Genomic DNA, 13,364 nt, shown 5'->3' on the forward strand with positions numbered 1-13,364 from the left:
ACACGCTGTTACACGGCTGCTTTAATTTCAGTCTGCCACCAGATCGCTGTTCTTCTTCAAAGTGAAGCCCCGAAGCTTCAAATCCTTTTCGGTACAAATAGCAAGAAAGCCTCAATGCTTCACAAGGCTTCATCCACCCATCCCTACAGGTTAGACAAAAGTCGTAACAAACAATTTGTCAGGAATCAAGTTTGGCCATAGCAATAGTTCAGTGTGTGAAGCCTGACGATCTGGCGAGGAGTGAAGCGAGAACTGGGGTAGATAAACTGTGGGGCTTGATGAATGAATGGGTTGCATGTGTGCAGCAGGAGGAGAAGGGAAGGCCACGCCCAGGCAGACACTCACACACCCATACACCGGACCAACGGGAAACACAATAAAGGGAAATCAGGCAGGATACGAGGAGGGGGGAGAGGCACAGTAGGGACCATGACAAATGGTAAATGGACTTTACTTGCATAGCACTTTTCTAGTCTTCCGACCATTTAAAGTGCTTTAACTCTACATGTCATCATTCACCCCCATGCATACATTGATGGCCATGCAAGGTTCCACCACCTAGGCCATAAGCACTAGCTAATCATTCTACCACTGAGCCAGTCGTGGTGCTGAGTCGCAGTGATGGCAAGCATCACAGAGGATGCAATAGCTTTACATATCTATCAAATACATTAATGCTCAAACAGTATTCTTTGCATTACTTTTATTAGAATTCCCTTTCCTGGAATAATGTAAGCAGAATAATGTAGGCAGTTTGTTGACTTCACACTGTCGTGACAAAAGCAGTTTGACATGCTCAGTGCTGATAGGTAATCAATTATTTACTCCATATCTGTGATCATGAAAAGCACAAGACAAATATATTATGATTATGACTTCACCCAACCCATCCTGGTTCAAAACTTGTGTTTGGTCTGTGTGATTTTGGAAGTATACTTAACCTTCTACAGAAATCACATTTATGTCACTCCTCCCTCTGCATTTAATGCCCACTGTAACTGACTAGCTGTTTAAAGATCATGGATGATACCAGTGGAAATAATTAAATGACAATCTTACATTTTCCCCTGTTAACCATGGCATAAGTCAATATTATGAGTAATATTGTCACAGTTCACAATAGACAACAGTCTAATGTATAAATACATTCCATCCACCTCAGCATCCTCATCCCTCCAACAGAATACTTCATGTCGAGATTTCTCTCCTCACCGTCTACCCAAAGAACAGTCTGTTTTGGGATGTTGAAATCTAAACAATTAGCAGTAATGACTACATCCAAACTGTGGAGGGTGCTCAACCAAAGCCAGGATTTACAGATAGAGGAGAAGGTGAGACAGGAGAACGCTGGGTTGAGAAGGCACAGATTTGGTTTCCCATCGTCTTCCTCAGCAGACCTGTAAACAGTGGAGAGAAGAGGTTGTAAATGTCACGAGTACTACGTGTTTCCATCCACCTTTCATCATGCTCATTTAAAATGTGTGCATTAAGAACACATAATTACGCCACCCGCTGTTTATCTTGATGTGCAACATTCATTCATTCAAATTCTATTGTCAAGCAACAGAATTGTTGGAACCACAGTTGAAGAAATTCTGAATCAGCCGTATTCTACACCAAGATTTCCATAAAAGAAATGAAACAAACTCTTCTACTTTTATAGTCTTGAAAATGTGTGTTGCTGAGATTAGCTTAAACTAGGGCTCCCATGAGGACAAACAAGTAATTGGTTAGGGTTACTTCAAATGCAAATCTCGTAGCCTTATCTTAAACTAACTCCATGTTGTTGAATTCACATTTCGTTCAAACTTGGTACCTCTGCTGCTGCTGCGTATGTAGAGTGAAAAGCTAACAGATGACTTCAGATCTGTTGCAATGTTATTGCGAGGTAGTTGCCTTTTTAAAATGAAAGAAAAAATAAAGACTTTTCCCTTCAACGATCTTATTTCCTCGGTTAAAATGTTATGATTGAATTGAATTCAGTTTATTTTGTATAGCCCCAAATCATAAATTATCCTCAGAGGGCTTTACAATCTGCACACATACGACATCCCTGACATTTGACCTCACATCAGATTAAGAAAAACTCGCAAAAAACAATAAACATGGCCAAAACATGAAAACCGCCTGAGTATATCTTAATATATTGTATCATAAAGGTTATATTTTAGTGTATTGTCATCAAATTTACAGGCAGTTTTAGTAAAGGGTAGTATAAGACATTTAGGTTCATCACTATCATAGGATCTTGGTTATAATGGTGTTATTGCCTTTGACATTTAGATGATAGATGTGTTCTACTTCATTGCATCCCCACTTTTTTCTGGAATGGTAATATAAATAGTTTTACTTCCAATGGATTCATATTACCTAGCTTTGTCCCTTTCAAAGGAAATTCAATTTCAATTCAGAGGAGGATCCCTCTCCCCGGATGGACAGAAGCAAAAGATGTCATGTGTACAGATGAACAGTGTTACAGATTCACATTCAATGAATATAACAATGTATGAATAATGAGTAGTAGGCATGGACCACGATCCAGACCTCCACAATCCATGAAACATAAAATGTTATGAGTCAATACTCATTGTTATATATAACATTTTATTAGATCCTGTGTTTGGTAAAACTTGAAGATGTAAATCCCAAGAAATGGATGCATTAATTGATGGAAGTCATGATGGCTTGATTTACCATCCTAATTAATTTTTTTGAGGGAAGCCGTCAAACTGAAGAAGGAGGCCTTTCGGGCCTGGCCGGCCCAGGGGTCTCCTGAAGCAGCTGACGGGTACCGGCGGGCCAGAAGGGCTGCAGCTGCGATGGTCGCGGAGGCTAAAACTCGGGCATGGGAGGAGTTCGGGGAGACCATGGAGAAGGACTTTCGGTTGGCCTCAAGGAAGTTCTGGCAAACCATCCGACGGCTCAGGAAGGGAAAGCAGGGTCTACCCCAGGCTGTTCTCAACAGGGGGGGGGGGGGGGGGGGGGGACTGCTGACCCGGACTGGGGACATCGTCGGGCGGTGGAAAGAGCACTTTGAGGAACTCCTAAACCTGGCCAACATGTCCCCCGGAGAGGGGGCAGCGCCGGAAGACTTTGGGGTGGTTTCACCCATATCCCTGGCAGTCGATAAGGTAGTCAAAAAGCTCCTTGGTGACAAGGCGCCAGGGGTGGATGAGATCCGCCCTGAGATGCTGAAAGCGCTGGACATTGTTGGGCTGTCTTGGTTGACACGCCTTTTCAGTGTCGCATGGGGGTCGGGAACAGTGCCCATGGACTGGCAGACCGGGGTGGTGGTTCCCATCTTCAAGAAGGGGGACCGGAGAGTGTGCTCGAACTATCGTGGTATCACACTGCTCAGCCTCCCGGGAAAAGCTTATGCCAGGGTGCTGGAGAGGAGGCTCCGACCGCTTATCGAACCTCGGATTCAAGACGAACAGTGCGGATTCCGTCCCGGTCGTGGAACAGTGGACCAGCTCTTTACCCTCGCAAGATTACTGGAGGGGTCCTGGGAGTTTGCCCAACCAGTTTACATGTGTTTTGTAGACCTGGAGAAGGCTTTCGACCGGGTCCCTCGGGGGTTTTTGTGGGGGGTGCTGCAGGAGTATGGGGTGCCGGACCCGTTGGCACGGGCCATCCGGTCTCTGTACGCCTACAGTAGGAGCTGTGTTCGTCTCCTCGGTAGTAAGTCAGACACGTTCCCGGTGGGTGTTGGCCTTCGCCAGGGCTTCGCCGGTCCTGTTCGTGACCTTCATGGACAGGATATCTAGGCGCAGCCAGGGGGCAGAGAGGATCCGGTTCGGGAGTCTCGGGATCGCCTCTCTGCTGTTCGCGGATAATGTGGTCCTGTTTGCCTCCTCGGACCGTGACCTCCAGCATTCACTGGGGCGTTTTGCAGCCGAGTGCGAAGCGGCAGGGATGAGAGTTAGCACCTCCAAATCTGAGGCCATGGTGCTCTGCCGGAAACCGGCGGATTGCTCCCTCCAGGTGGGGGCAAACTGCCTACCCCAAGCGAAGGAGTTCAAGTATCTCGGGGTCTTGTTCACGAGTGAGGGTAAGGTGGAGCGGGAGATCGACAGGCGGATCGGTGCGGCTGCAGCAGTAAAACAGGCGCTGTACCGGTCCGTCTTGGTGAAGAGAGAGCTGAGCCGGAAGGCAAAGCTCTCCATTTACTGGTCGGTCTACGTTCCAACCCTCACCTATGGTCACGAACTCTGGGTCGTGACCGAAAGAACGAGATCTTGGATACAAGCGGCCGAAATGAGCTTCCTCCGTAGGGTGGCCGGGCTCAGCCTTAGAGATAGGGTAAGGAGCTCGGACATCAGGGGGGAGCTTGGAGTCGAGTCGCTGCTCCTTCGTGTCGAAAGGAGTCAGCTGAGGTGGTTCGCGCATCTAGTCAGGATGCCTCCTGGACGCCTCCCATTAGAGGTTTTCCGGGCACGTCCAACTGGTAGGAGGCCCCGGGGAAGACCGAGGACACGGTGGAGGGATTATATCTCCCGGCTGGCCTTGGAACTCCTCGGGATCCCCCAGAATGAGCTGGAAAGTGTTGAGGGTGAGAGGGAAGCCTGGGTCGACCTGCTGAACCTGCTACCACCGCGACCCGACCCCGGATAAGGGGGTGATAATGGATGGATGGATGAATTTTTTTGTTAATGATAATATATTAGTCTGGCAATCAGGAATGGATAAAATTATGGTTTATTATATACACAAGTTAAATATTTCCTTGTTGCGTGTCTTGTATCCATGCGTTTAAATGAGCACATCATGATTAGCACCAACATTATTGAAGTTTTTTTTATTTCCTGTTTTGTCTCATACAAATAATGGGGGTAGGGACTTTCAACACTATGTCCTGTTGCCCAAAGGTACTTTTTCAGTTCATTATATAAAGTGGATAAAGAAATGTTTACTGGCAACACATGGCTTCTCACCTTCTGGTAAGACATGCTGTTGGCCTGCAGTGGAGTTGGATGTCCACCAAGCAGACTTCCTCCCGGCCGGTCGTGTTCACAAAAGATAGTCCCATTGACATAGTGAAAGCGATCTCCAGGGACCAGGCGGTTCCGACAGGTGACACAGGTAAAACACTAGGAAAACGAGAGTGACTGTCACTTATGTTTAAATAAAATCAATGTAGCAATTAATTGTTGAATGATCGCAGAAAAATATGAAAGTTATACTCGCTTAAATATAACTATAGACACTATAAATTGCTATAACTTGTATAATCCTTCCTGTATAATGGGTATTATGTAACCCATCCTGTGTAATAGGATCCTTCAACTGATATTACCGTAAAAGGCAACAAACCTCCTGTAGTCGTCTTTGGAGACGGGATGAATTATGTAGGTGTGACACGTGAAAAAGAGAGGAGGGGTAAGCTGCGTTTGCAGAGTATAATAGCTTCTGCACAGAGGAGAGAATTTAGATTTCACTAGCCCTCTTGGGCTGGATAGGAAATCTCCCAGTATTTTAGGAGACTGGACTTAATAAGCCTTTACCAAAAGAGGAGAAACATCAGATTGGGCATTGAGAAAATATGGACGCTGTATATACTAATTTGATAAAGGTTGAGGAGAGTAGGGGGCCTAGAACTGTAAGCACCCTTGAGAAAACCGATAACTCCTAACTACGAGGTGAGATAAAAGACCGAAGGCATATACCGATATCGGTGAGAGACACTATTCTCTCCGGGATCACCTGGATACGCCGTTGGGTGCGGAACCTGTCCCCCCTCTCCCAGGAGCAGGACCTCCGTATAGGTTACAATTCAATTCAGTTTGTTTTAAAAATCTCAAAATCACAAATTAGCCTCAGAGGGCTTTACAATCTGTACACATACGAGATCCCTGTCCCAGGACCTCACATCGGATCAGGAAAAACTCTCCAAGAAAGAAAACAAACAAAAAAAGGGAGGGAAAAAAAAGTTGTAACATCATGACGACTGGTAATGTAAATGTTGGAGTGATATGATTGTGTAATCACAATTACCTTAAGGTGGTAAACCTTGCCTTGTGCTCGCATCACCATCTCACTAAAAGGTATGGACTGTCCACAAGCACTGCAGGCTCCACTGTGTCCAAACAGCCTGCACATAAAACCATGTCGGTCAATTCGTCTTTGGCTGAATGTAAACTGAATATTTGTGTTTTGGACTGTTGGTTGGAAAAGACAAGCAATGAGAAGATATCACCTTGGACTTGGACCTTTTCCACTATTCTGACATTTATAGACCACTGTCTACATGGATAATCAGGGCTCACCTGATGTAGTCGTTCTTGCAGAGGATCATGCCTCCTTTGCTGTAGAAGGTGCTGCTGTACTCGCCCAGCTGAGCATGGCAGCAGGAGCACTTGAGGCATCGCGTGTGCCAGTACCGCTCCATAGAGAAAAGCAGGATTTGGTCTACGATTCGACCTCCACATCCTGCACACAACTTGCCTGCTGTCCCCCCACCACCACCAACCATCCCTGCCACTGTGGGTGCCTCCACCCTGCTGTTCACCATAGCAACCTGTAGGCCAGCAGTAAAGAAGAGAGGTTAGACAGTTGAGCCAGGCAAGTGGAGAATATTGGTCAACATGTATAATACAATTTGGTATCAGGCTAAAAAAAAAAAAGTGGTCTGTGTGTGTCTGCAGTTGACACTTTTTTTTTTAAGTTGGAGAGCTTACTTTTCTTTTTCTTTTTTTAAAATGTCTGTACAGTAGGTACAATTAGGTGACTTATTGTATTGGGATCATCGTGGGTTGAATAAGCTCACCAATGACATCAGGACAGCAAGAAGTCTGTACATCTTCCACCGCAAACTAAAAACACATCTCTTAAAACAATAAAAAAACAAAAATAAATGTAGCACTTTAGTAGTACTTTACTATTGAACTAACAGGCACTTTGTAGTTTAGCTTTGAGGAAATAGTACTTTCCTGATTCTTGTTGTTCTGAGTTTGTAATCTCATGGTTAAATGCACTTATTGTAAGTCGCTTTGGAAGAAAGTGTCAGTTAAATGAAATGTAATAGTAATAATAATAATAATAATAATCATCAAAGTAGACTAAAAACAATAACTTGTCATACAAGCCTGTCTGCTAAAGCGGTCGATAGTTTAGGGCTTTAACTCCTGATTATTTTCTTTTCTTTATTAATTATTATTTCTATTAATATTAGAGCCACCCCTGATGATTACTCGAAAAGCACAGAGTTACCTGGCAGGCTGGATATTTTCAATGAATTTTTCATTTGGACCGACATTACGGACTGAGCACTACATTTGTGTGTGTGTGTGTCACAGAGAGAGAGTCACAGAGAGAGAGACAAAGAGGGACAGAGAAGGCCGAGAGAAAGAGGACTATTGAACTTAATGTTTCTTTAAGTTATCAATAAGAATAATTTGAATGTCAATGTTCTAAATGAAACTTCAAACTCTTCGGTAAGCCTACAGCCCTGATTATGTTATTACCATCAAGGGAAGCATATGAGCCTATCTCCAGTGTAGAGCTGAGTGTGTCTTTATTATTGTAAAATTAGTATTGAATTGATGATTGTGTGACGCTGCAAACATTTTATTTTTGGTGGAATGTATCGTGGTGGCCATGGTGTAAAAGGTTTGAACGCAAAAATACAGCATTTCTGCATTTTTGTCCATGGTGTGAAATAGGAGTATGGTGATAAAAAAAAGGGATTCTTAGATGCATTGCAATTCTGTCTTGGAAAAATAATGTCTTGATTCAGAAAAAAAATCCGGGCTCCGTTCCTTACAACTGCCCCCCAACGTAACGGACATAAAAGATCTGCGCTTGGTTTACGTTCTAAGCTCGACTAAATACTAGCAACGTTTTGGTGAGGGTAGCTGAGCTTGAGTAACCGAATAGTATACAATCTGACCGGCAACCCCTGGCTTAAAAAGGTGTGTCCAACTCAAACAAAACCAGGTTTTGGGGCCTCTATCGAAAACGTCATGGGGTCAAGGAAAGAAATTAAGGAGAATTCATGATTAGGAAAAGACAACCGCAGCTTAGAGAATCCAACAATACTTTCACTAAGTACTAACTACATAAGTATGATGTGAGGTAGGGCTGGGCGGTATGGCCAAACATTCATATTATGGTATTTTCTCGTAATTTCACAGTATTTTTTTTTCCTTGAGTAGACACATTCATTCATTGACGCCAAAAAGGACCGCGGCCAACTCTCTCACAACTGGCCAGCAGTGAACAGCTGTTTTTGTGGCGTGTCTTCCGTTCTGTCTCTTCCTGTTTTTTTCACCTACATTCCCCTTGGTCCTAACTCCCTCATGTGGTGGATAAAATGTTTCAAATTGTGTGCGTCCACAACATATATAGTAGCGTGTGTTAAAACTTGTTCTCAGGGTTATATTAGGCTTAGGCGATACTTCACCGCGAGACTTGGAAGGTCTCGTCATTATCTTTGCCAGTATCCCAGACATTCGAATCTGTGGCTCTACAGCTGAATGGTCCTACTCCAACCGTTTTACTCAACATTTACCGCCCACCCAAACCAAACAAGGACTTCATCAATGAATTCACCACACTTCTCACACACATCTGCTACATGGACAACACTAATCATCCCCTCACTAAGGACTTAACTTTTTGCTTGGACAGTTTTGGTCTCCTACAACATATTCACTTCCCCACCCACTCTAAAGGTCACATTTTGGACTTGGTCATTTGCTCTGGTGTCACTCCCCTCAATTGCTCTGCTGTCGATCTCCCTATCTCAGACCACATGCTCATTTAATTTAATTTAAGTTTAACATTATCCAAATACAAACAGTTACGTGTCATATCCTTCCGCAACATCACAAACATTAATCTGGCTGACCTCACAACAGGCATTGACAGTTTCCCCATCATCACCCCCCCACACACCCTGGATCATCTGGTTAATCTTTACAATGATAGTCTCCGTACTCTGCTGAACTCACTTGCTCCCCTCAAAACCCGGACTGTCTCATTCCCCCACTCTGCCCCCTGGTTCTCCCCTCAGCTCCGCCAGTTGAAAGCCAAGGGTCGTCAGTTGGAGAGGCTTTTCACCAAAACCGGACTCACGATCCATAAACAGATGCACCATGCCCACATCCTCCTCTACAAAGATGCCCTCTCCTCAGCCAAATCACAATTCTTTACTGACAAAATCACTGCTGGTGCTGGGAATACCAGGACCCTTTTCTCTGTGGTCAACAATTCATTCCGCCCCCCAGATTCCCTTCCCCCTCACTTCTACTCCACGGAAAACTGTAACTCCCTAATGTCATTTTTTAACACTAAAATAACTACCATCCATCAGCAACTGACCCCTCATACGTCCAGCTGTCCTTCTACTTTTGTTCCCCCCCCCCCCGTCTCTGTATCTCTCTCCTGCTTCCAACTCCCCTCTGCCATCGTTTTATCAAAACTCATCCAGACTTCCAAGCCATCCACCTGCCAACTCGACCCCCTCCCATCCTCCCTGGTTATAGCCTCCCTCCCCTCTCTGCTACCCCTGATAACGGCCATCATCCATTCCTCCCTCATCTCTGGTTCTGTCCCATCACCTCTCAAATCCGCTGCTGTTACTCCAATACTCAAGAAACCTGGTTTAGACCCCAACATTTTCAATAACCTCCGTCCCATTTCCAACCTACCATTTCTCTCTAAAATCTCAGAAAAAACAGTGGCATCTCAGATTCAGGCTCACCTCTCTAACAACAATCTCTATGAACAGTTTCAGTCCGGTTTTCGCCCCCGTCACAGCACAGAAACCACCCTTATCAAGATCTCAAATGACCTCCTCATGGCAGCTGACTCTGGACTACTATCAATCCTCATCCTCCTCGATCTGGGCGCCGCCTTCGACACCATCTCCCACACCATCCTCCTCGACCGTCTAGCCTCCATTGGAATTTCAGATACACCCCTTTCATGGTTTCACTCATATCTCTCTGGCCGTACTCAGTTCATTCAGTTAAAATCATTCACATCACATCCCTCCCTCCTCTCCTCCGGTGTTTCCCAGGGATCTGTCCTTGGTCCTATCCTGTTTATTATCTACCTCCTCCCACTTGGACTCATTTTCCGCAAACGTAATATTCAATTCCACTGTTACGCGGACGACACCCAGCTCTATGTTTCCTCCAAACCCTCTTCCACTTCCCCGCCCCCCTCCCTCTGTGCCTGTTTACAGGAAATAAAAAACTGGTTCACCTCAAACTTCCTCAAATTGAACAGCAATAAAACCGAGGTTGTCCTCATCGGCTCCAAGTCCACTCTCACCAAGCATCCCAGTTTCGCCCTCACAATAGACAACTCCTCGGTCTCCCCCTCCCCTCAGGCTAAGAGTCTGGGTGTCGTCCTCGACAGCACACTGTCATTCCACACTCACATCAACACCACTATCCGGTCTGCCTACTTCCACCTCCGAAATATCAACCGCCTCCGCCCTTCACTCTCACCCAACAGCGCCGCAATCCTGGTCCACTCTCTTGTCACCTCCCGCTTGGATTATTGTAATTCCCTCCTCTTTGGTCTCCCCCACAAACTCCTCCATAAACTCCAACTGGTCCAGAACGCTGCTGCCCGCATCATCACCAAGACCCCTTCCATCTCTCACATCACCCCTGTTCTACGACAACTCCACTGGCTCCCCATCAAACACACTTTAAGATCCTCCTCCATGCATTCAAGGCCATCCACAACCTCGCCCCTCCATATCTGTCTCACCTCCTCCAAATCAACATCCCCACCCGGTCTCTCAGGTCTGCCTCCTCCATCAACCTGACTGTCCCCCCAGCTCGTCTGTCCACCATGGGGTCAAGAGCCTTCAGCCGCTCTGCCCCTCGCCTCTGGAACTCCCTCCCCCCTGACATCAGAAACATTGACTCCATCATTTTATTCAAAACCCACCTCAAAACCCACCTTTTCAGGCAGGCCTGACGTGTTCCCCTCTGGGTTGCTCTGCTGCAGACTGTTCTGCTTTTAACTGTGCTGCTTTTTAAATTGTGTCTGATTTTTAAATATGTTGTACGGCGACCTTGAGTGCCTTGAAAGGCGCCTTATAAAACCAATGTATTATTATTATTATTATTAAATTACAACTGCACAGATTACCTAGAGCACACACACACACATATCTCTGTCTCCGAAGATTAGTTACGAGAACGCCAGACATAGACAGACACAGCGGCCTTGTGTTGTTCCAGTATTAAATCGGTAGAGAGGAGACTGTAGAGCAAGGACCGGGATGCTCAGACCAAATAACGATAAGACGGGGGGAGAGACGTCAGCAAGAACCTCCACATTCCTTAGAGTAACCGGCTTGAACTGGGGCAGGGGCTAAACTGAGTGACGAGAAATAATATGAGGGAGTGGACGGAGGCTGCACCTGCATTGAGTGCGATGCTATAATAATATGTCAATGTGTTTGTTCGGGAGTTGGGAAAGACAGATGTGGAGGGAGATTGTTAATACCGGACCCAACTCAGGTTTATTTGTGAAACTGTTGGTTACAAATAAATCTATGTGAAGTGAACTCTGATCCAAACTGTGTTCTGTGGGTGTTTGATTACTGAGGTCCAGTGTGTGAGTATCCTGTGGTGTCTCACCAGCAGTCAGATAGGAGAGAGAAACAAGTTTATACAGCATCAGGTTAAGAGATTAGTCAGCATTGACCAACACGGAAGAAATCCAGCCACAACACTCCATGTTCAGCTTCTTATCACCCTCTATGTACCAATGTACATGTATAACAAATACCACACAGTAATCAGCATTGCATATGTGTGTAACCAAAAAAAACTAAAAACTTTTCTCCATTTAAATTACTTTAAAAACAAACAAAACAAACACAACTCCAAACAGCAGACACAGCTCCTCTCTTGGGCACAAGTTGCATTGGTGCGTCTCTGGTCTCTTACTGTTCCTCCTGCATCGCTCTTTTCCGTTTTATAATGTAGCGACAGAGTTTCTTCTTATTAGTTGGAATGCTTCAGCAATCCAACTATTGTTCTTGTAATCTTTATCAAACTTATTAGTTGGAATGCTTCAGCAGTCCAACTATTGTTCTTGTAATCTTAATTAAACTTATTCTATTTCTTCCATACGTATTTTGAACTGTATCTTCTCCTTCATACTTTCAGCTATAGAAACCGTTCAAATATTAAAAAATTCAACTCCTGCGGGAATTAAGAGCTATGACTTTTCAACTTTTCAAATCTTCATATTATAAATCTTTTTATATATTTTTTTTAAATGGGATCACAATGGAGAAAATCTTAAACTTTAAAACCTTATAACATCTTCATACTTCCAGCTAAAGATACCATTTAAATTTTAAAATGTTGACATAACCTTCAACTATTACTGTATATTTTCAGATATTTTTTATATTTTCATATCTTCAAATAATGAATATTTTTATGGAATAAAAAATGAATGGGTTCCTATGAAGGAAAACTTCAAATCCGCTTAAACTTGTTCAACTTTAAAACCTTCCAATGTCCGCATACTTTTAGCTAGAGACACCATTTAACTTTATTCTCATTCCTCTGTCTGTCTGTCTCTCTCTCTGTCTGTCTGTCTGTCTGTCTGTCTGTCTGTCTCTCTCTGTCTGTCTGTCTGTCTGTCTGTCTCTCTGTCTGTCTGTCTGTCTCTCTATCTGTCTGTCTCTCTATCTGTCTGTCTGTCTGTCTGTCTCTCTCTCTCTGTCTGTCTGTCTCTCTCTCTCTCTTTTCCCTCTCCCCTCTTTCTTTCTTTCTTTCTCTCCCTCTCTGTCCTCCCTCTCTCCCTGTCTGTCTCTCTTCCCCTCCCTCTTTCTTTCTCTCTCCCACTCCCTCTCCCTATATCTCTGTCCCTCTCTCTTTTCCCTCCCTCTATTTCCCTCCCTCTCTTTAACATTTCAGCTTCAAGCTTCAAATTTTTTCAATTTTTCAGCCATTTTCAGCTTTCTTCAGCTATTGTTTTATATATTTCAGCTTCATTCTTCAGATTTTAGCATTCCAACTCATTTTCAGCAGGAAATGCTCTTTCTAGTTGTGATAGTGGGCTAGCTGTAACCCGTTTGCCGTTCGGCAGTGTAATTTTAGAAATGTACAATTAAATAAATAAAAATTGTAAATATGTTTTATTGATTTTCTCAGTTTTTATCCCACCAGGGAAAAGGATTCACACATGTCTGAGGGCAATTACAGATTGAAATGTAAAACCTCATTCCCGACCCTACCCACTCAATGTAGGTTACAGCCTATGGAACTTAGACATTGAGGTAAATTCAGGTACATTCAGGTGATGTAGACATGTCGAAAAGGTGTGTGGTATATTCAGCCTTGCTTAGAGGCTTGGATTCAAAACCATCGTTCAATATG

General features: G+C 44.3%; 1 protein-coding gene across 2 annotated transcripts in view; it reads right to left on the minus strand.

Annotated features, from left to right (window-relative positions):
• Nucleotides 1-688: 688 nt before the first annotated feature.
• lmo4a (LIM domain only 4a) overlaps nt 689-13,364 on the minus strand; it is a 37,952-nt gene continuing 25,276 nt past the window's right edge. For both annotated transcript variants that reach the window (XM_034546197.1, XM_034546198.1), the window contains 4 exons: nt 6,267-6,517; nt 5,995-6,091; nt 4,935-5,090; nt 689-1,397 (listed from right to left, as the gene is read on the minus strand). In XM_034546197.1, coding sequence (XP_034402088.1) covers nt 1,389-1,397; nt 4,935-5,090; nt 5,995-6,091; nt 6,267-6,511 — 507 coding nt within the window. In that variant the 5' untranslated portion in view covers nt 6,512-6,517 and the 3' untranslated portion in view covers nt 689-1,388. The remainder of the gene's footprint in view (nt 1,398-4,934; nt 5,091-5,994; nt 6,092-6,266; nt 6,518-13,364) is intronic.

Source organism: Cyclopterus lumpus, chromosome 12 (genome assembly GCF_009769545.1).
Source record: "Cyclopterus lumpus isolate fCycLum1 chromosome 12, fCycLum1.pri, whole genome shotgun sequence".
NCBI lineage: Eukaryota > Metazoa > Chordata > Actinopteri > Perciformes > Cyclopteridae > Cyclopterus > Cyclopterus lumpus.